At 44.2% G+C, this 26,542-nt stretch overlaps 1 protein-coding gene across 1 annotated transcript in view; it reads right to left on the reverse strand.

The window, feature by feature from the left end:
• The window catches only part of CSMD2 (CUB and Sushi multiple domains 2), a 580,815-nt gene that overhangs the window by 49,919 nt on the left and 504,354 nt on the right, over positions 1 to 26,542 (reverse strand). Inside the window, exons 42-51 of the mRNA XM_053576806.1 lie at positions 25,244 to 25,432; positions 23,942 to 24,119; positions 22,521 to 22,666; positions 14,562 to 14,642; positions 13,902 to 14,015; positions 12,565 to 12,753; positions 8,584 to 8,730; positions 5,511 to 5,699; positions 1,300 to 1,485; positions 378 to 572 (exon numbers count right to left, since the gene is read on the reverse strand). Coding sequence (XP_053432781.1) covers positions 378 to 572; positions 1,300 to 1,485; positions 5,511 to 5,699; positions 8,584 to 8,730; positions 12,565 to 12,753; positions 13,902 to 14,015; positions 14,562 to 14,642; positions 22,521 to 22,666; positions 23,942 to 24,119; positions 25,244 to 25,432 — 1,614 coding nt within the window. The remainder of the gene's footprint in view (positions 1 to 377; positions 573 to 1,299; positions 1,486 to 5,510; positions 5,700 to 8,583; positions 8,731 to 12,564; positions 12,754 to 13,901; positions 14,016 to 14,561; positions 14,643 to 22,520; positions 22,667 to 23,941; positions 24,120 to 25,243; positions 25,433 to 26,542) is intronic.

Genomic DNA, 26,542 nt, shown 5'->3' on the forward strand with positions numbered 1-26,542 from the left:
CCACGTTATCTTTGATTCTTTATGTGTCTGCTTCTCCTTGTGGGCGGGAACCACAATCTTTCACCCTCATAACTCTGTAGGATCTGGCATATAGGGCACATAGCAGGGGCCTAATGAATATTAAATAGAGGAATTAGTGGATGCTTAGCTAGACAAAGGTAGCTTTTAATAAGATGACAGGATGCTAAGAAGTACTTCCTTAAAGGAGGAGGAAGTACTTCTTACTTTCCAGGTCCGGATTCTAGGTGAGTGTCCACACAGAGGTATCTGCAATCCCTAGTGAAGCCCCCTTTTCCCTTCCTAGTGCATCCCATGAATGAAACGGTTCACGTGAAAGGTACCTGCCACGCTCTCCCACCCTCCCTTCCTGGGCTTACTGTGGCAGGTGGGCAGAGAGTCCCCGAGGCTCCATTTGCCATTGGCCTGACAGTGAATGACCCTCTGGCCAGTGTAGTAGTAGCCAGGGTCACAGACAAGCATCAGCTGGGCCTGGAACTGGTACTGTGTCTCAAAGATGAGCCTCCATCGGCCGTGCTCCACGCTGATGCTGCCGACATCAGGACAGGTCACGGCTGGAGGAATAAGGAGCAGGGAGCAGGATTAGTTAATTAATTGTGGGAGACACTGCCAGAGCCCTGATCTGGGGACATGGAGGCCTTAAAGTGGTACTCATGAGTCCAAGAATCTCCTGCCGGGGGATGTGGCAAACTGGGAAGCACAGATCTGCCCAGAAAATAATGAACAAAAAGGGCGGTGGTGCTCCATCTGTGTTGGCAGCTGGCTGTGAGAATGCGAGTTCCGTTTGGTCAGATCTTCATTTTGCCAGGGAAGCCAGAAATCTGGATTTTTTATGTGCAATTTCCTGATTTTAAGATGTTGCAAAGCAAATTGAAATTTGTTGTAAAGCACCTGTAGGCCAAATAAAACAAAACCAAATCCTCTATCTTCAGACCAGAGATGGCCTAGTAGCCTGCCAATTTGTGACATTGGCCTAAAAGTTGTTATTTTAGAGTTATGTGAGCAAGGGACAGTCATGAAAACTTCTGACAGTTTCTTCATCTAAAAGGGACTGGACCAGGCCATTCCTAAGTTCCATGATGGTTTGTGAAAGCATCTCAGGGCACAATGATCTATCATTGCTTTGAGCACAATTTTAACTCCTGTCTCCTCTCCCGAATCCCCCAGCCTCCACATCCACGGTTTTTCCATCACTGTGCTTTTAGCTCATTTCCAACAGAAATCTTTGCAGATTCCTGCCCTGCCCTTCCTTACACCAGCCTCCTATGCCCAAGGACTCACGGACACACTTCGGAGGGACATTGTGGTTGCTCCACAGGCCTGTGTCCAGACACTCAGCAGTGGCCTCGGGGCCTTCCTGGAGGTGGTAGCCTTCACTGCAGCTGTACATGGCCTTGGTTCCAACTGTGTACTCCTTGCCAAACACCATTCCATTCTTGGGGGCCTCGGGAAGCCCACAGGAAAGAGCTAGCCGAGGAAAATAGAGGCCATGAGCGTTTCTGATTTAAGACGGTTTTCTGAGAATGTATTTTTATCTTTCCTCTCCTCCCAAGGTCATCATAAAATTGTAGTAAAAACTTATGAAAGGGAAAAGCCTAGTGAAAAAAACTGGAAGGCAGAATGAAGATAGAAGTATGTTGATGGATTAAATGGAGTAAAGAAGCTGTAGCCCCAAATAGATGGGAGGGAGCCTCAGGGTAAGACCAGTTCTCCATCTGTTCCCACAAATGCTGTGTAGAGGCATTCACACATCCGCTCTCCAAGCAAAATCGAGAGGGTTTTCTTCCCACTGAAGGGGAATGTGTGGAAGAATTAGAGCTGCGATGGTGGGAAGTGGTATCTCAGGGAAGAGCAGTTTTAATTCAAGGGTTTAGGGTCTCTTGGCCTAATGGCTGTCCCTTTGTCTTCTCATCTCTGCCGCATAATCAGTTTAACTTTTTTACTTTAAATTGCACACTCTGATAACAAATTAATATAATACACTCCATATATTTACTCTAAATTATTTGCTGCTGAAAAAAATCAGGAATAGTCAACACATGGTCAGCAGTATTTATATATGGGGAATGGAATCAGTTATATATTTTATTTATTCATACATAGTTTGTATTTTTAGGAACCCATCTGGATTTCCTTTTTTTAATTAAATTTCAGAATATTACCGGGATACAAACAGTTTGGTGACATACAGTGATTTTGTACTATCTGGATGGAAGTTATAGGTGTGCCTGTCACTCTTGTGTATAACTCCTGCACCCATGTTTTGGCCCAAACTTTTCAGGAAAACAACTCTCAAGAAAGCTGCCAGCTGTTGGCTGGGAGAGACACATCTGGGGAGGGCTAATGCTCCCCTGGTAAACCTGCAGACAGCATTGCCCTCCCACAGCCTTCCACTCACTCTATGAAGGCTGCTTGAGCAGAGGAAAGTCCCAGCTATATTGACTAGCAATGTTGCTTGACGCTACTAGAAGGGGAAGGGAGGACCATCCAGAGGGATGGAGATTGGAATACCAGATGGAAGATAGAGTCAAAGGCTGCACATGGGACCAAAAGAGGAAGGCCAGGAACACAGGAGGGATGAGGAAATAAGGCAGCCTTTAAACATAAGACTCTTCTAATGCTTTGAGAGCAAGACATAGAGCTCCTTTGGTAATTCCTGGTTGACTAAATTGTCATATCAGATCAACTAACTGCCTAGCTTCCTTGAATCCTTTGGGAAGAAATACTTTGATGCCCACTAACATTTTGCATGGAGAGTCAACCTGGGGAGAGCTGGAGAAGGAAGTGGGCAGCAGCCACTTGTCACCAGTTCTGCTCTTGTGGATGACTAAGGGGACAGGAGATGACTTCTCAGCCTGAGAGATGTAAAGCCTGAGTCTCATGATCTCCCTGCTAAAATGTGGTACCCCAAAACGGAGGGAGGAGGGACACTTCCTGTGGGTAGGAGAGGAGGGGACACTGTCACAGAATATTGGAGGCCTGTGGTGGAATGAGATCTGTCTGGGAGAGACTGTGTACACTGAGAGAATGAGCTGGGGAAGGAAAGAGGAAGTACTGGGAGGCATGGGCTCTCTCATGGGGGCTGGGGAAGTCATGGTTTGGAAGCAGCAGTAGAGAACTGAAAGAATGTCAGACTTCTGGTCCTGAGTTACATAGGAAATGAGGGGGAAGTGCAGGGGGATTAACACCTTCCACTTGAAAGGGCCACAGCATATGTGCCCTCAGAGGACAGACACAGTCTCTATGGAGGGAGGAAGTGAAGACAGACTCCCAGGCAGTGGCCAAGGGTGTGGGCTTGCTGGCCATGGAAATGGATTCCAGGGCAGGTGGAGGGAGGCTGACAAGGAGGGCAGTGGTGGGAAGCTTGGGGTGGAATAGGGAGAAGATACACAGACCAGCGTGGTGATGAATGGACAGAAGCCAGAGGGGCTTAAGTACGGGTGGGAACATGAGATAACAGAGACGAGAGACTTGTTGGTACCATTAGAGCTGTGGAAAAGAGACTTGTCTGTGCTGATGCCATTAAAGAAAAGGAGCCTGAAGCCAAATGACATTTGTCATTTGTGGACAGTCAGTTCTCTGTGACCTTTACTCAGGCTTAGAATAGATTATTAATAACACATTGTTTTCATCCTTTGAGAAAATGCAGGCATAGGCAAAAAGGTTGTGAAGTTTAGAGGTGATAGATGTCATTAGAAAGTAATTTCACCACACCAGAAACCAAAGAAAAATGAAATCAAACAGCAATGTGATTTCCTGTTTCTCCCTGTGTAATTGGTGAAACAATGCAGTGCATAACATTGTGACTAGGAGAAAAGACAGCTTTTGTATGTGGCTGGTGAAAGGGTAAATGAGGACAAACTCTCTGGTGTGTCAAAAGCTGTAATTATCAAAAGGTGTAAATGTTGAATATATTTTGATTCAACAGTCTCATTTCTGGGAATTTATTTTAAGGAAATAAATATGAAATTTCAAAAGGATGGAATTGTAAGTTTAATTCTTTTTGAACAGAGTCTCACTGTATAGCCCCAGTTAGAGTGCAGTGGCATCATCACAGCCCACAGCAACCTCAAACTCCTAGGTTGTAGTGATCCTCCTGCCTCAGCTTCCTGAGTAGCTGGAGGCTACAAGTCACAACCATGCCAGGCTAATTTTTTCAATTTTTAGTAGAGATGAGGTCTCTACTAAAACAGTCTCTATTAAAACCAATGCTCTTGCTCAAGCTGGTTTTGAACTTTTGACCTCAAGTGATTCTCCCACCTAAGCCTCCCAGAGTGCTAGTATTAGAGGTATGAAACACCACACCTGCCAAGAATTACAAGTTTGTAGTAGCAAAAATATATAGAAATGTACTACTATAGAATGATACTTAAATAAAATGACAATTTTTCCCATAATGCTATACAACCATTGAAAATAATGATGATGAAGTGTATTTGATGATATAAATGATGTTAAAAAATATTAAGGGCTTTCTACACTTATGATCCTAGTTTTGTAATCAACATATAAAAGACCAAAGGAAATGCACTTAAATGTTAACAATGGTGATCACAAGTGATAGGGTTATAGGTCATTTTCGGTTTTTTTCTATTGCATAATCTATAGTCCCCCCCCCGCCCCCCCCGTCTTCTAATGTGAGTGTATATTACTTTAAGGGAGAAGACAAAACCTAAGCTGGCTGACTGGACACAAAAACTCAGGCCAGGTATCTGTTGCCTCCAAGAGATACACCTTACCTTAAAAGATAAAACAAGACTCAGGGTGAAGGGATGGAAAACAGTAAGCCACACAAATGGAAATCAGAAAAAAGCAGGGGTTACAATCTTATTTGCAGATACAATTGGATTTAAGCCAGCAAAAATAAGGAAAGACAAGGATGGACACTATGTATTTGTCAAGGGAAACATACAACATGAAGAGATTTCAATAATCAACATTTATTTCCCTTACCTGAAAACTCCTTGATTCATTAAAATTCATCAAAAAAAAACAAAAAAAACCAACCCCCCCTCCCCCAACTATCTGAACAGTATATCTTCCTGCACTATAATAGTTGGAGATTTTAACACCCCTTTGGCAGTTCTGGGTAGATCCTCCAAGAAGAAAGTCTCAAGGTATAAAAGGCAATGCATGAACATTTAAGTGTTTGGTCAAACCACTTGCTTTATGACTCCAAGCCCCAGTTGTCCTGGAGGAGAAAGGTCCCTGCTTATCTCCCAGCTCCTGCACACTGTTGGTATTCCCAATACAGTACTGGCTTCCACAGTCAATTTGCACTTACGTGCTCTCATACCCACCTCCCCCTTGACTCTCAAAACATCAAGGGTGCTGTGCGTATGTAATCCCTTGGTTCAAGATATTATAGATCCTCAACACATGTTTGCTGAAAGAATGAATGATCAGAGAGGAAACCCAGGTGTGAAAGTGACCAGTTCAGGGTTAGATCCAAGCCACCCACCTTTGTGACCCACTTCCCACCTGCTGCTCACCTTGACAGAGAGGTATGGCCTCGCTCCACAGGTGGTAGCCCTGAGGGTGCCGGGTACAGATGGCCATGCTGTGTCCCACCAAGCGGTAGCCGGCATTGCAGCCAAAGTGGATGGAGCCCCCAGGCTGGGTACTGGTCTGGCCCAGGATGAAGCCATGGAGGGGAGCCCTAGGCAGGCTGCAGTAGGGAGCTGAGGGAGGAAAAGAGTAGACTCAGTACCAGCGGGAGTCCCTTCCTGGTTCTTGTCCCCCCACCATTTCCTTATCTTCACCCCTGCCAAGTCTGCTGCTGCTTAGAGAGGTCTGAGTGTTTGATATTGAAAACAGCCAGTTGGTTTAGTAAAGCCAAAACAAAAAAAAAGGGAAAGCAAAACAAAACAAAACAAAACAAAAACAAAACAAAACCGTCCTAGGAAATATGGGGTCCCCTGTACAACCTGGAGGCAGCACCAAGTGCATGGCTAAGTTAAGGTTCTCAAATCCCTTTAGCTCCCACACAGACTCAAAAAGCAGAATCCAACAGGGTTGGTTCCAGAGAGGTATGATTGCAAGGGTGTGGACATTGGAGTGAGTCAGGCCTGGGCTCAAGTCTGGTTTCTGACCTTACTGGGTCTGTGACTTGGGAAAAATCATAGACGTTCCTTCAGCTCCAGTTTCCTCACCTGAAAATTGGGACTGGCAATACCCACCTCACAGGTTTTTGGACAATTTAAATTGTACATAAAGCCCCTCTATATAGTTCAGGGAACTTGGTGCTCAATAAATGGCAGTTCTTCTTTCTGCTGTGTAGGGATGGGCAGAGACAGACCTGTGATGATGTAGGATGTAAGTTTCCCTACTGTGCTAATTTCCCTCCGCATATGACTTCAACTTAGTTCATTCATTTATTTGACAAAGAGCCACCGAGTGTCTACCACGTGCTGTACTAAGTATTCTATGTGTTGGGAATACAACAACGAAGAAAGCAGACAAAAATCCCAGCCTGAAAGAACTCCCATTAGGGGGCTGAGAAAGGGGGGTGACCAAAGTCATGCAGAACAACACCTCTGTTTGCCCCTGGAGTCCCTGGAAGGGTCTCTGAGGCAACCATGGTTAAGGCAGGATTAGGGTGCTTGGCCCTTACTTACTCTCTCCTCGTGGTGAGGGCCAATGGCCTCTAATCTGGTGACCACATCACACTGCTGGTGAAATTGCTGTGCTAAACTCCTCCCTCCCAAGCCAGTTGTGTTTCCTCACTTGAGATGTGTGGTGTTCCTTTGTCCCCTGTGTTCTATGATGTTGTGTCTTTGCGTCTACCTGACTCAGTAACGAGAACTCAGTTATGAAGTATGCTTAGTCACAGTGATAGACACAGGTGCAATTACCCGGATCTGCTGTATCTTAATTATTAAGTACTAATTGCTGCACCATGTAATTAATTTACTGTCTACATGGAATGTGTATTGTAATTAACACTGATTCATTATCCCCAAACATGTTAACCTTTAGAACATCAAGGAAAGGGTAACTCCTTAATAGCTTTTAGCTCTTAATTTAGCAATCAGTGTGGTGAAATGCTGCTAAACTGCTGTACTACATCTTTCCCTTCTGCATGAGATGCCACCAGGAGCTCAGCCTCAGTTCCCCTGAGAGGTACCTTAAGGTTTCATTTTGTTTCTTTTATCTGCCTTTGTGTTTGTGTGTGTGTATGAGAGAGACAGGGTCTTGCTCTGTTGCCCAAGCTTGAATGCAGTGGCATCCATCCCCATAGCTCACAGCAGCCTTGAACTCCTGGGATGAGGTGATCCTCCTGTCTGAGACTCCCCAGTAGCTGAGACAATAAGTGCATGCCCCTACATCTGGCTAATTTTTAAATATTTTGTAGAGAAGGGGTCTCACTGTTGCCAAAGGTTGTCTCAAACTCCTGTCCTTAAGCAATCCTCTGCCTGGACTAGGTTTTACAGGTATGAGCCACCATGCTTGGGCCCTTAAGAGTTCTTTTTCATCATGAGGAAATTTGGGCCCTAAGTGGCTAAATGCCTTGTCTAACAGGATTATTGCTAGCTAGTGACGGTGCTGGTCACAAGCCTTGGGCCCCTTAGTTGTGAAGCCACCTTCCCCTGACCTTGTTTGCACCAGGGAAAGGAGAGTTTGGGTGGACTTTCAGAAAATATGGGCTCTGAGACAGCAAAGATCCATCTCTTCCCAGGCTCCTCTCAGCTTCCTCTGATTGGCTCTTCCCTGGAAGCCACATCCAAAGGTTCTTTAAGGCTGTTCAAATGGGTCTTCTAGGTTAGGTCTGCTCTGGCAAGTGGGAGACCCATTAGAAGGTAGACCGAGGCAAGTGGAACATTAGGCAGGTTATGATCTAACATCTCTTCCAACCAATATTCTTTAAAAATTTGTTTGGAACATAGGCCAGGGGAGAGGACTGAAAGGGAACTGGAGCCCCCATGGCCTTAAGTAATCCATTCTGCCTGCAGAGCCCAGCCAGCAGTTCACAGGACTCACCTACCTTCAAAGTGGGAACCAGGCAGCTTAAGCTTTCTTCCACCCGCGGTCAACAATACCCCACAATGGGAGTTCAGATAAATTCCATTTTCTCCATCTCATTGTATTCCTACGCTATTTTGTGCTCCTTATAGACTGTTGAAGGTGACCCAGGGTCACCTTTTGGGTTGCCTGCCCTTTGAGATAGGGCTTGCAGAACAGATGAAAGGCTCTTGGTGTTACCTGTTAGAGACCCATCTCTTAGGCCTTTTTAGTTTTAAGGACCTTATATTAACATTTCCCAAATTTCCAAATGGGATAGGATCAACTTTGGGAGCATTATCAGATCATAGGTAATAGTTAAGCTTATCCTAAAGACACAGGCTGGCAGTATGAGAAGAAGAGAGGAAAAGAAGTTAAAAGTGGGGAAAGGAAAAGAAAAAGAGGTCAGGAATGGCTGGTTGGACAGCTTTAGTGAGGGGGATTCAGAGGAGGGGAAGGGTCTGCCTGGGCGTGGCAGAGGAGCTTGCCACCTTGCTGAGCAGAGGTCCTTTGGCTCATGTGGGTGTTTTTGGTGAGCGTCACAAGTCCTCATGTTTTACTCACCTGAATACCGAATCTTAAAGCCCTTCCGATTGTAGGCATGATCAGATGACCAGCGCAGGTACACAGAACTGCTTGAGCTGGTGACAGCCAGAGGAGCTGAGTAATTCCCACTGAGGGCTTTCAGCAGAGGACTCTGTCCTGAGGGCCCTGGGATGAGAGTGACAAAGGATTGCAGACATCAGAGCTGTTGCAGACAGCCTTGAGTGAAGACACTAGGGCTCAGGGGCTTGGGTAACTCACTCAGCGTCAGCAAAATCATCTGTACTACACTCCTCTCTGCATCCCCGAGCTCTGCTCAAGGTGACCTCTGCCCCTGAGCTCAGTGCTCTAGGAGGTCCCTGCCCACCTGTAAGAGTTGGTAGGTGAGACAAAATCTATTTGCCATTTTGAGACATGACCAAGGTCAAGCAGCTGGTTAATTAGAAGAGCTGGTTCTCATGCTTAGAACTCCCTTCACTTAGCCACCCTACTTCTCTGTGTCTGCTAATGTCTACTAAAACCAGCTTGATGCCCACCATAGATAAAGAATATTTACTGAATGACTATATAGCAATAAAGCTAGAGGAAAATGTCATGTCTCACAGTCATAAGTAACAAAGCTTCCCAATATTGCTTTTCAAGGCTCTTCAGGAAAGGTCTCCCTCTTCCTTTTTCTTACCTTAAATGCTTGGGATTTTGTCCTGGGGGTGCTGGCTCAAGGGAGGCAGAATATAAAGCTGGATAATCCCTAACACGGGACTTATCATCCTTGAAAAGGCCCTAAGTGATGACTTCAATATGCTGCTGAGACCTTAGGTGCTGGGAAAAGTAATGGGCCACGTTTAGCAAAGTAGAGCCAGCAGAACTGCTCTGACAAACTACGGAGAACGGATCAGAAGGCTCAGAGGACTGTCATGCTGGAATAGGCCTATTGTGTACAAGTGGAACACCCACCAGCTGAGGGTATTTCTCAGCAGGGCAGGGAGGACTCTGTCTACTGGAGAGTCAGGAGGTGAGGAGCTGGTGAGGAGGTGAACAGTGGCATGACTGACAACCTGAGTAAAGGCTTGTCCTCTGCAGGTGGAAACTGATGGGGGGATGCTCTCAGAGAACCGGGCTCCCTGGCAGTGAGTAGCAGATCCCAGAATACTGAGGTCAGGTGGGAAGCAAGGCTAGCATAATTTCTAAAGTGGGCGGCAAGGTTGGAATGGCCGCTAGGAGGGCCTCGGTCCCAGGATCTATGGAGGAGATGTTTCATGGAACATGGTATTCCTAAGGGCAGGACAGATGGGCAGCCAAAAAGAGTATGAATATACGAATGTAAGTACATAACCATTGGAAAGTCCCAGTCCTTTGCCCAATGTGCAGACCTCAGCCAGGTTTCATTCCCACTCCAGAGCACTTGGGCTGAGAAAGAGGCTGGGTCCCTATGAAAAGGGACCCTGTAAAATGGCACCTGTTGTATACAGAAGTGATTTCTCCAGTTCCTTCCCCAAATGACCAGCCTCTGTTTACTCAGGTCACTGAATTATTATTTTATGGAAAAGGCTATGTCCAGATGTGGGAGGCAGACAGGCTGAGTTCCTCAGTGACCTTCTAGCTCAGAGTGAAGTATTCAGTTAGGGGAATATCTGTGTGACTATTCCTGCATGGAGAAATCAGCAGTGCAGGTGAGCTGAGGCCGTCAACTAGTAGCTTAGGCTAGGGAAGCTGATATGTCTGTCTGAGATGAGACTTGCTCTCCCCACTCTCTTTACGGGTTGCACCTTTATGTGGTCACTTCAGATGTTCTGTTGTCTTATGTCCTTACTAAGCCTTTACTCAACTTTCCTGGGAGCTGTAATCTACCCTCTCTCATTCTTTTTTTTTTTCCTTTTTCTTTGAGACAGACTCCATGTTGCCCTCAGTAGAGTGCCATAGCATCATAGCTCACAGCAACCTCAAACTCTTGGGCTTAAGCAATTCTCTTGCTTCAGCCTCCCAAGTAGCTGGGACTACAGGTGCCTGCCACAATGCCTAGCTATTTTTTGTTGTAGTTGTCATTGTCGTTTAGCTGACCTGGGCTGGGTTCAACCCCGCCAGCCCCGGTGTATGTGGCTGGTGCCCTGACCACTGAGTTATGGACACCGAGCCCCCTCTCTCATTCTTAACCTTCACTGCTGCCTCCTGACTGCTGTGCATCCTTGCATGTGTACTCTGTTATGATACCCAATGAAAATATTCTGGAAAACAGGACAGATTGCTGCATTGTTTTCATGCTGCCACCAGGCACATGAAACAGCGTATACCCTTATAGGCTTCCAGGTTTTCTGCACTAAGTTTGGTGTAAGTTTCATGATTTCCCCAGAGCCGTCTCCCTTGCTGTCCACTGTCCCAGGTTGGGGTCCACTAGACTCCCAAAACAGAAATACCTAGGTCTTTTGCATACAGGGTGTGAATTGATACTGATACTGGGGACCCAAAGCATTATTGTGGCTCTTCTGCTAGAGGAGGGAGTGTGTGGTCAGGGTGGTGACAATAGAGTCCTGGCCCAGGTTTGCCTCACAGCACCAGCTTAACCAAGTAGGAGGCTCCACTGTAGCAGCTAGGCCATCTGCAGTATCTCAATTAGAGCAGACTAACACAGTCTTGGTCACGTGGAATAAGCTATTGATCTGGAATGTCATTCTTTTTTTTCTGGGTCTAGTTAAACACACATGATATAGAAATTTAACAGCTGTGCATGTAGCTGCTTCAAGGTGCTTAACAAAAATTAATTAATGCCACATGTAACCTCCTGTAATACATGCGACAACCCACAGAGAATGCGATGCAAGCTTTAAAACAAAGTGAAGTGCTTGTTCTAGTATTCCTGGGGGAATTACTCAGTAGTCAACTATCAATGGAGTTCGAATATTGAGTTAAGAGAAGGTATTAATAGTCACCTAGTTAGTTATCTTGATATCTTAGCTTTTATCTGTAATAGAAATTATAACCTTAATCCTATTTTTCCTGGCAATATTGCATTTTTTTTTAAAGAAAACTTTCTGCCACATTGAGCAGAAGCAACATAATTAAACTAACAATTTGAAATAAAACATGTGAATGGCATTTTAGAATTATAAAACGCTTTTATAGCCAAATTTTCATTTGATGTCACCACATTTAAAAATTTTTTTTTTATTGTTGGGGATTCATTAAGGGTACAAGAAACCAGGTTACACTGATTGCATTTGTTAGGTAAAGTCCCTTTTATAATTGTGTCTTGTCCCCAAAAGGTGTGTAACACACTGAGACCCCCCGCCCCTCTCCCTCTGTCCCTCTCTCTGCTCTTCCCTTTTAGAAAGGAGGGTCAGAAGCAGTCTCATTCACGTGAGGTAGACACAGTATACATTCATGATTTTGCACCAGAGCTATGTTAATCCCCCTGCTTTCTGTCATAACACAGTATGAGGGGATGGGGACCATCTGGACATCCTGCAAAACACAGTGTGTTGGTCACCATATTGAGGGCATCATTTTAATCGAATCAGATGAGTAAGAAGGGACCATTAGTGTAGATTCCTTTGCAAGTCACATGTGCTGCAGAAGGGAAGAGGTCGATCCTACCAAGTTTGCAGTGAAATTTTTGGGTCTAGTGGTCTGGAGCATGCTCAGACTTTCCCTCCAAATTAAAGAGCAAATCATTGCACTTTTCCTTTCCTACCACCAAAGAGAAACACAATGTTTGTAGACCTTTTCAGGGTTCGAAAGCAGCACTCTTCATTTGGGAGGACTGTTGTGACTGACTTATTGGTTGGCATTCAAGGATACTGGTTTGAGTGGGGTCTACAGCAAGAATGGGTGCTGTAACAGGTGCAAGCTCCAATGTAAGCAACCCTATCAGATCCCAGGGTCTTGGGGTTTTTGTGGCAGAGAGAGACATCATGTGGAGCCTCTCTGGTGAGCCCTATAGGAAAACTGCAGCACGGACTCCCTAGTCTGGACCAAGGTCATGCCATCTGTAGTACATAACTGACTTACCATCAAAGATCTCAAACTCATCATATTGCCTTTCACTGAGGAAGTACTCCACAGTGAGGGTGATGTTATATTCTGGTTCCACCCTCACGAGCCAAGAGCAGGTCTGGAACTGGGGGTAGCTCCCTGGGTAGCTCTGACTCAGGATCACGCCTGTGGAGTCTGTGAGAAGCTCTTTCGTTGGGCAGTGCACTTGGAGAAAGAAACAGAAATACACCAGGTATGTTGGTGGAGATGGAACTGGGGCCAACACATTTGCTTTTCCTCACTATGAAAGACAACCAATGGAAAATCGGTATTTGAGCACATTCAAACAAGATCTCACATGCCCCTCAACCTCCTACTCTGTGCCAGGAGGTGACCTCAGATCTTATGTCAATGTTACAGTACTTCTGGGATTCAGGCCTGACCAGTTGGTGGGCATCAACTGGTCCAAGTTCAGTTGTGGACACTACTACCTGGCTTTGGAATAGGTGGGGATGGTACATACATACAGACAACAGTAGGCAGCCCCAAATCCAAAAGAGATCATCTATAAGATAAGTTTGATGTGTACCAGTATAGGGAAGAGGTAAGCATGTGGGCTTTTTGAGACAAACACCTGGATTTATAGACTACCTTTGTGATCTTGAACAAATTGTTTATTCTCTATGCAATGCAAAGAGGTAGCATCTACCTCACAGGCTTTTGTATCATATAAAATGTTATACTATATGAAATAATATATGTCAAGCATGCATCTCAATAAACTGTAGAGATGCTGATGATAACGATGATAACTGCATCTGGAGGGTCTCAGAGCTGGGCTGTGACCTGATTAGTAGCATTGACGTATCTAAAGAAAAAGATGTCACTCTAAGGAAGACATTGCCTGTGGAACTTAGAAAAGGAGGAACTGGAGGAGCAGGATTGGGTTTTCTGTCATCCTCAGGAAGGGAAGGGATGAGGTAGATTCAGAGAGGCCTTTGGCAGGCATGGAGGAGGTGCTCTGTCCTGGGGCCTGGGAAGATGCTGTAACACCCCTCATGCAACTAATTTCAGGATGATCCACCTCCAAATGCTGGGGTTGGGAACGCCAAAGCAAAGTTCTGAGGACTAAATCAACTTCTTAATAAAAAAGGAAGATGGAAATAAATGTGTCCAGGGTGGCCAATTCTTAGCCCCAAACCTCAGAACAGGGCAGAGAATCTTTCTTGAGACCTCACTCATTTTCATTCGCTCATTCATTCATCAGACAACACAAGTTCAAGGGCAGCGACTGAATTAGAATAGAAAGAGATGAAAAGGAACTTCAAGTTTGTTCAAGAGGAACTTCTGGGAACATGGTTCTGTGCAGTCACCTTCACATATTGGGGGTGGGCCTTCAAACTGCAGGTAAGTTCCAAGTTTGCAGGTTAGGATTTCATTCCCCACTAAGGTAAACCCGGGGAGGCATCTGTAGCGTACGATGTCACCTGTCAAAGAGAGACCAGCATGGGGGTTCTCTGGAGAAGTCCAGATGGGGCTGATGGGTGCCCCTTAGTACCTTGAACACCCTTCTAGGCAAGGTAATCAGTGGTGGGTTGTGTTCTGCTCATACTTGAGTAACTAACTGAGCTCCAATCAAATGGCTCAGACAAATACTGCTCCCCTATTATGGCCCAGCCTTGCCTGAACCTACTAAAGTTTCATATTCCAGGACATTTTGTACTGTCTTACATAGATTTATTTCTCAAAGCCACGGTGACTTGAATCACCATGTTTCATGGTGACATGAATCAGAAGAAAAGCACTTTCTCAGCTTCTCCCTCTGGGTATGGCTAAAAGGAAGGGTGGCTGTATTCTGGGTGCAAACTCAGCTGACAACACCAACCCTCTGGTATGGGGCCTATTGTTTCTCTCTCCATGGATGAAAGGGAGAGATGACATTGGTCAGGCAGCCCCTTCCCGGCTAGGTCTCCCTTCTTCCCCTCCCCAACCAGCCCTGGGCTCCCAGTCCTTGCTGGTTTGGGAGAGGCTACCTATGTTGAATTCTTCATTCTCTGTGACGACTTCGGCATTGGGGAGGATGGTGGGAGGAGGGCATTTGGTGAGTGGATACGCTGAAAAGATAAAAGCAGACAAGTCAGCGCAACATGATCATTCTTAGAGCACAAGCAATTCATTTATTCCATTCTTCACTTTCTCATTCATAAAACCAATACTCAAGAGTATTTGTCTGTATATGGAGTGAGTTTAGGCAAGGCGTATTTGCTCATCTTCTGTAATTCTTACTGAAATGAATAATAAAGGAGGAAGGGTCTAAGAAGAAGCCAGTGACACAGTCACCAACACTGAACATAAGAGGGGAGCATTTCCTGAGCTCCTTTGCTATATCAAAGCACTTTCACAGGCAGCCCCTCAACAGCTGATCATGCTGTGAGGTGTTTTTAGTCTACTCATGAGCAAGTACGATTCAGAAAGGTGAAGCTACTTTCCCAAAGTCACATAGGAATTTAAGTGGCATAGGCAGGATTTGAATCCAGGGCTGGCCACTCCTAGATCCTGTATTCTTCCCACTACTCTACATACTAGGTGTGGCCTCTCAGAGTACTCAGTGAAGTCCACTGACCCTTCTGCTCTTTGACCAGAAACATCTGACTTCCTATATCCCTATAGGCAGAGACTAGATGGTGCTTGGGAACAGGATGGTGTTATTGTGGCAAAACTCAGTGTGGGTTCATAACTTGACTTTCATTGTCTGGTGTGTAGTTGAGCTCTATACAAGTATTACCTGCTGTTACCTTTATTATTATTACTATTCTCAAAATCACCCCAATCCCTGCTATGTTCCTTCTTTGAAAATAAAAATGTAATATTTTACATTGTCATTCAAGAAAGTCTGAGCTTTTCTTTGAAGACAGTAGCAAGAAAATCAAACTTGTCCATTGCCTTCTCTTGAAATGTTTATTCTCCACATACATAAATATCTTTCTCTTATGCAACTTGCATTATATGTTATATAATTTCTGTTAATCTTTGCACACTTACTATTATATTGCAAGAATTTCTCCATATAATTAAATTTCTTAAAAAATATGGTTGAAATGACTCTATTGGATTAATTATTATTATTATTATTTTTTTCTTTAGCTAAGACCTGGCAGCCAAGCCACTTTATTGCATTTCATCACCTGAACTTACTAGGATTTACTCAACAGATACTCTATTGTTAACCACTTGGGTTTCCAAAGTTTGGATGAAATCTTTCTAATACATGCATCTTTTCTGATTATTTACTTTTTCTTTTTTTTTTTCAACTAGAAATGATTAAAATACATGACCATCTCTTGCTGAATGTCAGTGATTCATTCCTGGAAATCAGATGTTCTGGGTAAAGATGCTAACTAGGAGTCTATTTCCCATTATTTTAAGTGGGGAAAATGCTATAATGTGTTGTACATCAACCCCAAGCGCCCAAAGTAATTGAAGCACAATAAAATACTGAAATTTATGCAATAAACCATTATGCTAGAAGTGAAATACCTAACACATCACTTCACGATCACCCAAAAATTATGATTGTAGCCAAACAGGGGGTTTGAGCATGGTGGCACGCTACTATACCATAAACATTCAGTGCACTAAGCAAACTTCCTCAGCTTGAGACGTTGCAAAATTCTAGGCAAGGATGAAATAGGAAAGACTCAGGCAACGAGTGTAGCACAGGCATTGGGTGGAAGAGCCAGCAGCATCTGAGACACACGCCCCACTGTGGCACTGGGGGTTCCTTTCCACATGTCCACGTGGAATTCTGACATTTTACCAACTGTAGTTGGAATGTAACTTGAGATTTTCCCGCAGATAGATTTATTTAAACTGTATTATGTGTTGGGGATCTAACTATAAATTTCTTCTACAGACATGTTGGCTGAAAATGTCCTATTGAGAAATATACAAACTTTATGAAGTGTGGGCATTATCACTAAGAGGCGCTCTTGAGGGAGCCAAGCGGGTTTAACATTGATTTCACATAAACCAGGGAGGGCTGTGTCTGCGTCCAATGTGTGCTTCCATTTTGTTGTCCAGGAAAATTGTTCCAATTGATACTGTCAACACACGACGCTTCTCCAGTACTGGGTGCCCCCATTCTTCTTTCACCCAATTCATTTAATGATTACCTATTGAGGGCTCAGCCTGGGTCAGACATTGTGTCAGGTGCTCAGGATGCAAGAAATGATACAAATACTGCCCATGGAACATTAGAGCCCATTGGGGGAGATAGCCATCAATTTTGACCTTTGTCAACTAATAATTTTCTTTTAATTGGCACTTGATGGTTAATTAGGTTGAACTTTAAAAAATATTTTAGTGGGCTATTTGCATTTCTCTTTTTAACTGTCTATTCATGTCCTTTGCCTTTATTTTTCTTAAAAATCTGAAGAATTCTATGAATATTCAATATTGACCTTAGCCTATTAATTCTATTTTCGCAGTTTATTATTGTCTTAGTTTTATTTATGGCAGTCATTGGATTTGTAGAAGTGTTAACTTTTTATTTAGCCAACTCTCATTTTCCTTAGTTGGAGTTTAAAAATTTTTTATTACCTTCCATTCTCAGTCTCATACTTACCTTTGAAACTTCTAAGGTATACTAAACTTTTCCAGAAAACACAACAAACACATGAAATCACTTAAACAGAGCTGGGTATTTTATATATTTATGATTACTATTTTGATTTGGGTTATTTTCCATTACACTTTAAAATTACGTTTTCAAGGCTGGGCATGGTGGCTCATGCCTGTAATCCTAGCACTTGGGAGGCTGAAGCGGGTGGATTGCTTGAGCTCATGAATTCAAGATCAGCCTGAGCAAGAGTGAGACCATATCTCTAAAAAAATAGCTGGGCGCTGTTGCCGACGCCTCTAGCTACTTGGGAGGTTGAGTCAAGAGAATCGCTTAAGCCCAAGAGTTTGAGGTTGCTGCAAGCTGTGACGCCAGAGCACTCTACAGAGGGCAACAAAGTAAGACTCTGTCTCAAAAAATAAAATAATGTTTCCAAAAACTTACACATTTCTGCTTCATGCAGAAAATTTATGGAATGCTGAATAGCAACAAGATAAAAATTCCTAAAATCTCACCACTGAGGCATAAGCATTGTTAACATTTTGCTGTTTGACCTTTGATCCTTTAAAAACATACCCCCTACCCCCAAACACAAACACTCTCTTTCAACACTGCTGGTATCTACCATGTTATTGCTATAGAACTCAAAGGCAGGGGACGTTGGAGACTGACACCTACATTTTGTTTAGTGCCTGCCCTCCTTCTTCATCTTGTGGAGAGGCCCCCCTATAGATTAGTCAAATTCTTGTACATGTAAACCTGTTGGCTGGTGGGTGAGTGAGGTCATTGCTTTCTTAATATTAAGCAGCAGTCAGCTCAGTAATAGCCACAGTGGGAAACCGCATATCACACTGGTCTTAGGTATGTTCTTACTCAGGCTGATGGGTGTGTTCAACCGGCCCTTCATCTGAAGCTTATATTTCTTTTGTGGTTTTACTTTGTGTGCTTGTTTTTAGACAGAGTCCCACTCTGTTGCCTAGGCTGGAGTGCAATGATATCATCGTAGCTTCCTGCAGCCTCAACTCCTGGGCTCAAGTGACGTCTCCATTCATTTTTTTTTTTTTTCAAGAGATGGGGTCTTGCTAGTTCCTTGGGCTAGTTTTGAAATTCTGGCCTCAAGCAATTGTCCTACCTTGGCCTCCCCACATGCCAGAATTATAGGCCCATTTGAGATTTTTAAAAAAAATTTCAGATTAATATTGATATATGGCTACAATGAAGTTATATTGTTTGTGTTTGTTAGGTAAAACCCAGGTTGTAATTGAGCCCTTCACCCAGGAGGTGTGCTGTATACTCCTACATTTTAAAGCCAAAATCAGCTTAGGAAAACATGTAGTTTTCCATGATTGATTTAAACTTACCAGAAGACTCAGGGTTCTGCTTTTGAGTTTGGCGTCCAGGCCCAGCTAATCTTAAAATCCCTTCCTTGGCTTTTGTTCTTTGTATATATCTCCTTCTCAAGAACCTCAAAAGGAGGGGTGACTATAGTCTAGGCTGGGAGACCATAATCATTGCCTTGTCTGGTTATATTAATACTGTCACCTGGGGGCTTAAAAATCATCTTCTTTTGGACTGAACACTATCAAATAAACATTTCCCTAAATCAATGAATTGTAGTCTACCTGAATGATTTGGAATGACTAGATTTTCCCTTCTCTCTCTAAGGGTATGTATTAAAATGTATATACTCAATCTCCTATTATCTTACATTTAGATAATTTCCAATTTCCCTGTTGTGAATAACACGTCAAGAAATATCTTTATGTGCATGTCTTTGCACAATTTTCAGAAGTAGGATTTCTGGGTCCTAGATGATCACATCAATCAGGAACCTTTGATGCAAACAGTATTGATTAACTCAGGCTAAAATGAGAGAGAACCCAGGGGTGGACCTGCAGGCAGACTGTATAAGGGGAGATGAAAAGGAACTGAGCGGTCAGAAACCCAGGAAAAGTTTCCCACATGTCTCAGTCATTCTCTTCCCGCACATAGGATGGTTTCACTTCTTAGTCCACGTGGAGGGACTAAGAGAGAATCCATTGCACCTGGAGTTACATTGTGTCTCTTTAGGAGATGAGTCCAGGGAAAAGCAGAATCTCTTAAGTGTAATTTTAAGTTCCCAAGAGAGAACACCTGATGATCCCTGCGGGAGTCAGGTCAATCCACCTCTGGTCCAAGCCACTGTGGCTGGGTGTCAGGGGTGTGTGTAGAGGGGTGTCAAGTGGTACAAACATAGCTGCCAAGTGCCCTGGGAGGGGGCAGGTACGGGAAGTCATTCTGAGTGGTGTAGACACCACAAACTGTTCTGAATGTGTAGTTAATCCCATGTGTCAAGGCTGTGGTATGTAGTCTCAAGCTGTCCACCACCGAGTGGGCATCTTCCTGCAACCTTTCCGATTATCACTAAAATAATCACCCTGTACTTGTAGACTCATGCTCCTGGCATCATTCACAATAGCTGAAGGTAGGAGCAACTCAAGTTCCCTTTGAGGAACAACAAAATGCAGCATTCATGCAGCGGAATATTATTCAGCTTTAAAGAAGAAGGAACGTGCTACAACATGGACGAATCTTGAAGCCAATATTTCGCTTAGCGAAATCAGGCAGTTACAAAATGACAAATATTATGTGGTTCCAATTATATGAGGTACCTAGATTGGCCGAATTCATAGAGACAGAACATAGAATGGTGGTTGTTGGGGGTTGGTGGGAGGGTTAGTGGCAAAATGGTGGTTTAATGGTGGGTACAGAGTTTCAGTTTTGTAAGATTACAAAGTTCTGGATGTGGATTGGATGGTGGCCCAACGATGTGAGTGTACTTAATACCACTGAAATGTACACTTAAAAATGGTTGAGATGGTAAATTGTATGTTAGGTATATTTTACCATACTTAATAAAAGAAACTAAAAATTATTACTATAGGTTATAGCATTTTCTGGTATAAAATAATTCACTTTCTCCATTTAATGCTTCTCGCTTTGAATTCCGTGTTTTTCATTGATTGTTACTATTGTTGCCATTGCCCAATTTATCACTGGCCATTCTTTTACTTTTAAACTATATCGCTTTGTCTTAGATTCCTGGTATAAAAAATATAGTTAAATATTGTTTAGCCTAATCTAGGAGTCTTTGATTTTTAAATAGTGAATTAAACTTTAATAAATTTGCATTTTTCATTATAATGGAACAATTTCATTTTACGGCTTTATTTTATTTTGTGTTCACTGTATCTTTGCTTCTAACTAGTTTTCTTTGTTTTCTACCTTTTATATTTGAATTATGCTTCACTGGCTTTTCCATTTAGTGATTTAGAAGTGTTATACCCTATTTTAAATGTATTAGTGACCAAACTATACGCTTGAAACCTTTACTTCTCTAATTATCAAATTCAACAGTTGAGTAACATATATTGATTTTACCTTCATGAAAGATAAGGACATTCTCCTGTCTTTCTTCCGTCTACTTGGGTAATTTGTTAACATAAAATTATTATTTTTAGAGAATTGTTGTATTTGTATTTTGCTTTGAATTTATATTTTCAATTATTATTGAAATCTGTGCTTAGTTTGTATCAGCGTTTCCCACTTATATCTTTTCTTTCATTTGCCTCTATTTTTAGTTAGTGGCTCATCCCTCTCTGGGTGGTTACATTCTGGAGAAACAGTTCTGACTGAGGCTAGGGTGGCACTCATTTTAAGCTCTAATCCTGCACACATGAAACTCCTGATTTTTTCTTCCCCTTAAACACTTACGGGAATGCCTTCTTCATTTTCTGTAATCTAGAGCCCAGAATTAGTTGAGAATTGTCTGATTTGTGTTCCTTTGAAGTTAACTTTCTTAGCTTGGATTCTACGTAGATTTCCTTTTGTGAATTGAAACAATTACTGGGCTGGTGTACAGTGAGCCCTTTTTATTCTATATACATGGTTATGATTTTTTTTTTTTTGAGACAGAATCTCACTTTGTCACCCTGGGTAGAGTGCTGTGGCAGTGGTAGTTCACAGCAAACTCAAACTCTTGGGCTCAAGTGATCTTCTTGCCTCCCAAGTAGCTGTGACTTCAGGCACTTGGCCACAACACCCGGCTAATTTTTCTATTTTTAGTAGAGATGGGATCTCACTTTTGCTCAGGCTGGTATCAAACTCCGGAGCTTAGGCGATCCACTTACCTGTACTCTCAGAATGCTAGGATTACAGGTGTGAGCCATTGTGCTGGCCTGATTAGGTTTTTCATATTATTGGCTCTGTTTCTCTTTTCCTACCGCTTCCGCAGGCGTAGGACTGAATGCTCGTTTCTGTAAGTGCTCACAGGATGTAATAACACTGTGTCTTTATACCAGCACCGATGTTGCAGAGCTGAAAGAACTGGGTTCTGTTCTCAATCCTGTCCACACGGTTTGGGGCAGGTACCTGAGCCTTCCTTTGGTCCCACTTCCTTATTTGTAAAATGAGCATGAGAATATCTGCCTAACTGTGTCACAGAATTCTCCAGGTCACAAACTCCAAGCCTATCATTTTACAGGTGAAGAAACTGAGGTCTCCGGTGGGGATGAGACCTGCACAAGGTCACATTCAGCTGACCCACGGTGGAGCCAGGAATAAAATCGGGCTTTCCTGATTTTCCATTCAAATATGTGTAATACTCTGTAAGTTATAAACACATATATCATTCCATAGATGTGCACAAGCCCACAGAGAACTTTCTGTAAGTTTTTCTATGCAGTTCCATGATAATAATTATGAGGAAACATTTAGGTCCCTAACTTTGAACTCTAGAATAAATCAGGCTGCCAGTAAGACCAAACCCATGTTCTTTCTACCTGGAATCACAACACTATCATGTGTGCATAAAAACACATAACTTCGTGGGAGGTCGGCCAAGGCTGTGGATTCTTTTGGAGAGAGAGAACCTTCTAGAACAGTGACTTTCAACCAGTGTGCCATGAGAGGATCTAAGTGTGCTGTGAAAAATTTTAAAGTTCATTAATAAAATATTTTCAAAAGAAGTTCAAAGCACAGTAAGTATATTCCTTCTTTACTCTTTTTTTTGGCAACATAATTTAAGCACGCCACAGAAGTTTAACTGTAGGTTCAAGGGTGCCATGAGATTAAAAAAAAAAAAGAGGTTGGAAAAACACTGCTCTAGAAGGAGTGAAGGGACAAACTGGGGTGCAGTAAATGGACAGTGACGGCGTCATGTGAATGAGTGGACCACACAGAATGTGAGTTATCCCAGCCCTGTGCTGTGAGTACTCCCATATGCTAATACATTTGATGCTCATCACTCTGGGGACCCTGAGGCTCAGGGAGGCTATATAACTCACTTAGAGTCACACAACTGGCCCCCTACCCCAGGCTGGGCTTCTATACTGACCGGAGAAGGCCAAGGCGAAGATGCTCCCTGTGGCTGCATCGCGGTGGAACTTGAGCAGGACCTGATTGGATGAGCTGTGCAACGCCTTCTTGGCCAAGCTCCGGGTGAAGACGCCAAGCCGTGGAGCTGTCTGCTGTGGCCCATCCCTGCACGTAGGAAAGAAAGCCCTGCCATGTCACTAGTCACTGCAGCTGCCCGGTCAACCTGGTGCCATCAGTGACCTTAAGAGAGACCTGGAGTGGGTGGCTGTGACTCTTCTTATACCCAACACTTTCCCCCCAGGGCCATAAACATCTCTCTTGAACTCGTCCTGAGTCGGTATCCCAATGCAGTTGATAGAATGGGTGAAGTTCACACTGACTCCTCATTCGCCTGATTCTTGGCCAACCCAGTTGGTTTGCAGACACCATGGAGCCAGGCTGCGTGTCTCTAGGACAGGGCCAAGGAGCTGCTGCAGGAATCTCTGCTGCTGCTGTCCCCACTAGCCCCACTTCCTTGTCCCCCAGGAAAAGAGATATCCCCATATTATCTTTCTGGGCAAAGGATTTCTCCCCAGGAACCTTACCTATTCCTTCCCATTTGTCTTTAGCCATTGCTTGGAAACTGAGCTAAAATTAACCCAGGGCAATCTGGTTATAGTTATCCAGCCCTGGGAATTTTGGAAGACAATCCCACTATCCCTTGACAATTCCCAGAATGGCAGTAACCTCCAAACAAAGGAATTGTAAAATTATATCTTTGTCCACAGACCCAGTGGTTTGGGAAAAACTGTCCAGAAAACTGTACTTATTAAATAATAATTTGTATTCCCATTTTCAAACTAACTAGAGTTCTATTACACATAACTATGTAACTCAGAGCTTAGTTGTCCAATGCAGTAACCATTAGCCATATGTGTCTATTTACATCTAAATTAATTAAAATTAAATAAAATTTATAAAGTATCTCTAGTCACATCTAAGTGCTCTGTAGCCACATGGAGCTGGTGGCCACCACATTGAACTGCGCAGGCACAGAACATTCCCATCACTGCAAAAAGTTCTGTTGGACAGTATTGGCTCAAACATAAGATGACCAGAAAAGTCCCCCTGAAATCTTCATTAGTCTGGGTGGGTTATCTCTGGTTTGAACTCTGGAAATGCTAAGAAAAGTCTATGTCCATGGCTCACTCCCATTCACACACCCACTGGTATTTTCTCTGGCCTGAGCAGGACCACAGGCTGGTAGCCATGGCCTTCCTGCTTCTCTCCCTTTAAGGAGTTGTAACAGCTAACTAATTGAAGCTGAGCCTCACTCCACCATGTTTGTTTGAAACCCAGGAGGCTGATATTGACATTTAAAACCACTCAGCTCTTAGTTTTCTCAACCAATAGGTAAGATATTGAGTAACCCGGTTGTGAGCCCCTTGCACCCGGCCCTACCAGACAGTGATGAAATCTCCGGAGGGCTCTGTCTGCAGCAGGGTGAGATTGAGGCGGATGCCATGGCCAACGGGCACGGTGATCAGCCAGACACAGTCCTGGGAGCTGGAGTAGGGGCTGGGGAACCCCGGGGAGTACACGGTGCCATTGGATGAGGTGACATTCCCGCCACAGGGGACTGCCGGGGAGGGAACACAAACACACAGATGAGTGCATGGGCCCACCCCACATGAGGGTGCAGATGACTTCCGAGTGAGCTCCCAGCTCTCTGCACAAACCATCCTGCCATGGAGTCTGGGCTGGGGATGGCCATGCCTGGCTCTGGCCATCAGTCCTAATACACCACAGCCCTGTGGGTCAGCCCTGGCCACAGCCTCCCTCTGTCTCTTTCTCATGGAAGAGACCTGCCAAGAAGGCAGGTCACACCGAAGTTGTCCCTCTCTCTACTCAGGAATGGGAGGGGGCAGATGTTAGGGTTAGGGTTGTAATGTTTTTGCAGAAAGAGCTAAGAAACTAGAATAATATATTTCTGTCGCTTAAGATCTGCTCTTTCTAGAGTCATCTGCAGGAGCCACAGCTCTTGTGAAACAGATGAGAAGTCCCATTTTACTGTGGAAAAAACCAAAGCTCGGAGAGGCAGAATGGTTAGGGATGGAGCCTGGGTGGATCTGCCAGGTACTCTGGCAGAGTGCATCTGGGTCACTGCCCTTGCCAAACCTTCCCCTTTCAAGACCAATTCCTGCCTCTCCTCTAGGAAAATGCTGGGCTGCCAGGCAGAAAAAGGAAGGAAGTGGATCTGAAGTGTGCAGACGAGGGTGGAGGCAGCATAACTTCCCTGTCCTCTCCCATCCTCAGTCTGGTTAAGGGAGACCCAAGGAAGCGCCATCTCTCGTGCCCTGATGTCATCAGCTCAGCTCTCTCCAGAGACATGTAGGAGGGAGAGTATGGCAGGTGGGGGTGGGCAGGTGAAAAGGAAGCAAGAGAGTTCTTAGAAAGAGGCTTCATTCTCTCCTCCCTTCAGGGAATGCCATGATTAACTCTCCCTCTCTGGCCCTCAGCTCACCACTTGGCCCCTGCACCCTCCTGGGGAGCCTTCGCATCCACTGGGGACATCTAGACCATCATCCTGGATCTTCCCACATCTCCAGGTTCTCCCTGAGCTCTGCCTCCAGGATGGACCAAAGTATGACTGGACCTCTGCTTTGGTGGCCCCATAAAACAGCAGGTGGGATGTTGGGCTGCTCTTGATCTGTCTCCAGGACCAGCCTAGGAAGGATGACCCAGGATGAGGGAGAGACATACCTTCACACCTGGGCAGCGGGTGATCCCAGTTCCGGTTGGTGCCATGTTGACACGTGAGGATAGGGTGGCCGATCAGTTGATATCCTGGGAGGCACTCGAAGGTCACTGACTGTCCAACATTGTAGCCAGCACCCCTCACGATGCCATTGGCAAAAGGCTCTGGGTCTGGGCACTCTTGAAGTTCATAGGCTGGAAAAGATTGGGTGGGGGGGAAGGTTACTTTATTCTCTGTATTTTCTTCCCAACCAGGAGACAAGAGTAGCAGAGAGTTGTCAGAGTGGTGAAGCACCAAGTCTTAGACCCAGCCGGACTTTGGTCATTTACTAGTTGTTGGTTTGGGGTAAGTTATTCAACTGCTCTATTCCTCAGTTTTTTTATTTATAACATGGCTCCTGTAAGGACTAAGTAGGATAAGATAGGCACAGCACTGGCACATGGTGAATACTCAATAAATACTATTTTTTATCAGTATTTTTGTGGGAAAGGAGGCTCAAGGAAGACATCATTAGACTGAACCACTGTTCACTGAGCACTGCCCAGGGCCAGGCATAGGTCTGCCTCCTTTCAATGCTGCTTATCTCATGGAACCTTCACAACAGGGTCAAGATCACAGACAAAGCAGTGAAGGTTGGATGTGAGTGGGATCTTTCCAAGTCGGAGAGATCAGAACCCACTGGAAAGGATGGTGGGGAATAAGCTAAATTTGTGGCAAGGAGTGAAACTTTTTGGAAGGAAGAGCTGGGCTACAGGAATGCATGACTGTCAGAAAGCAAGTCCCCAGAAAGAGTAGGGAAGCCGCTTCCGTGAGAATGGATGGTGATGATTCAACAGCAGATGTCTTAATGGAGAGCTGAGCCCCTCCCATCAGGGAAAGGCTACTGTGGGATTCGCTGAGCAAAGCCTTCCATTAATTTGGTCCATGGGACACAGCACAGCCTTTGTGGCAATCATGGGGCCCACTTTGCATAGGAAATCAGCAGTGGAAGAGATGGAGCGTTCTGACAGTGGAAATTCTCAGGGGAAACAGTGGGGCCTGAAGGAATGTTTCATGGAAGTGGCTGCATTTATCAGACATAATAATAATATAAATAATGAAGGTAACATTTCCTAAGCACTCAGTCAACAGTGATGGTGGCTATGTTATGTGCTTCCATTCAATACCATACAGGGAGGTCCCAAAGGGAGGAATGGGGCAGGTTTCCCTGGGAAATCATAAAGGTGGCTAGGTGTGTCAACAATCCTGATCCACCCTATAAGAGTGGGGGGCTGGTCACTTGGAGGAAAAGCAGTGATGGCCCT

The sequence above is a fragment of the Nycticebus coucang genome, chromosome 22 (assembly GCF_027406575.1).
Source record: "Nycticebus coucang isolate mNycCou1 chromosome 22, mNycCou1.pri, whole genome shotgun sequence".
NCBI lineage: Eukaryota > Metazoa > Chordata > Mammalia > Primates > Lorisidae > Nycticebus > Nycticebus coucang.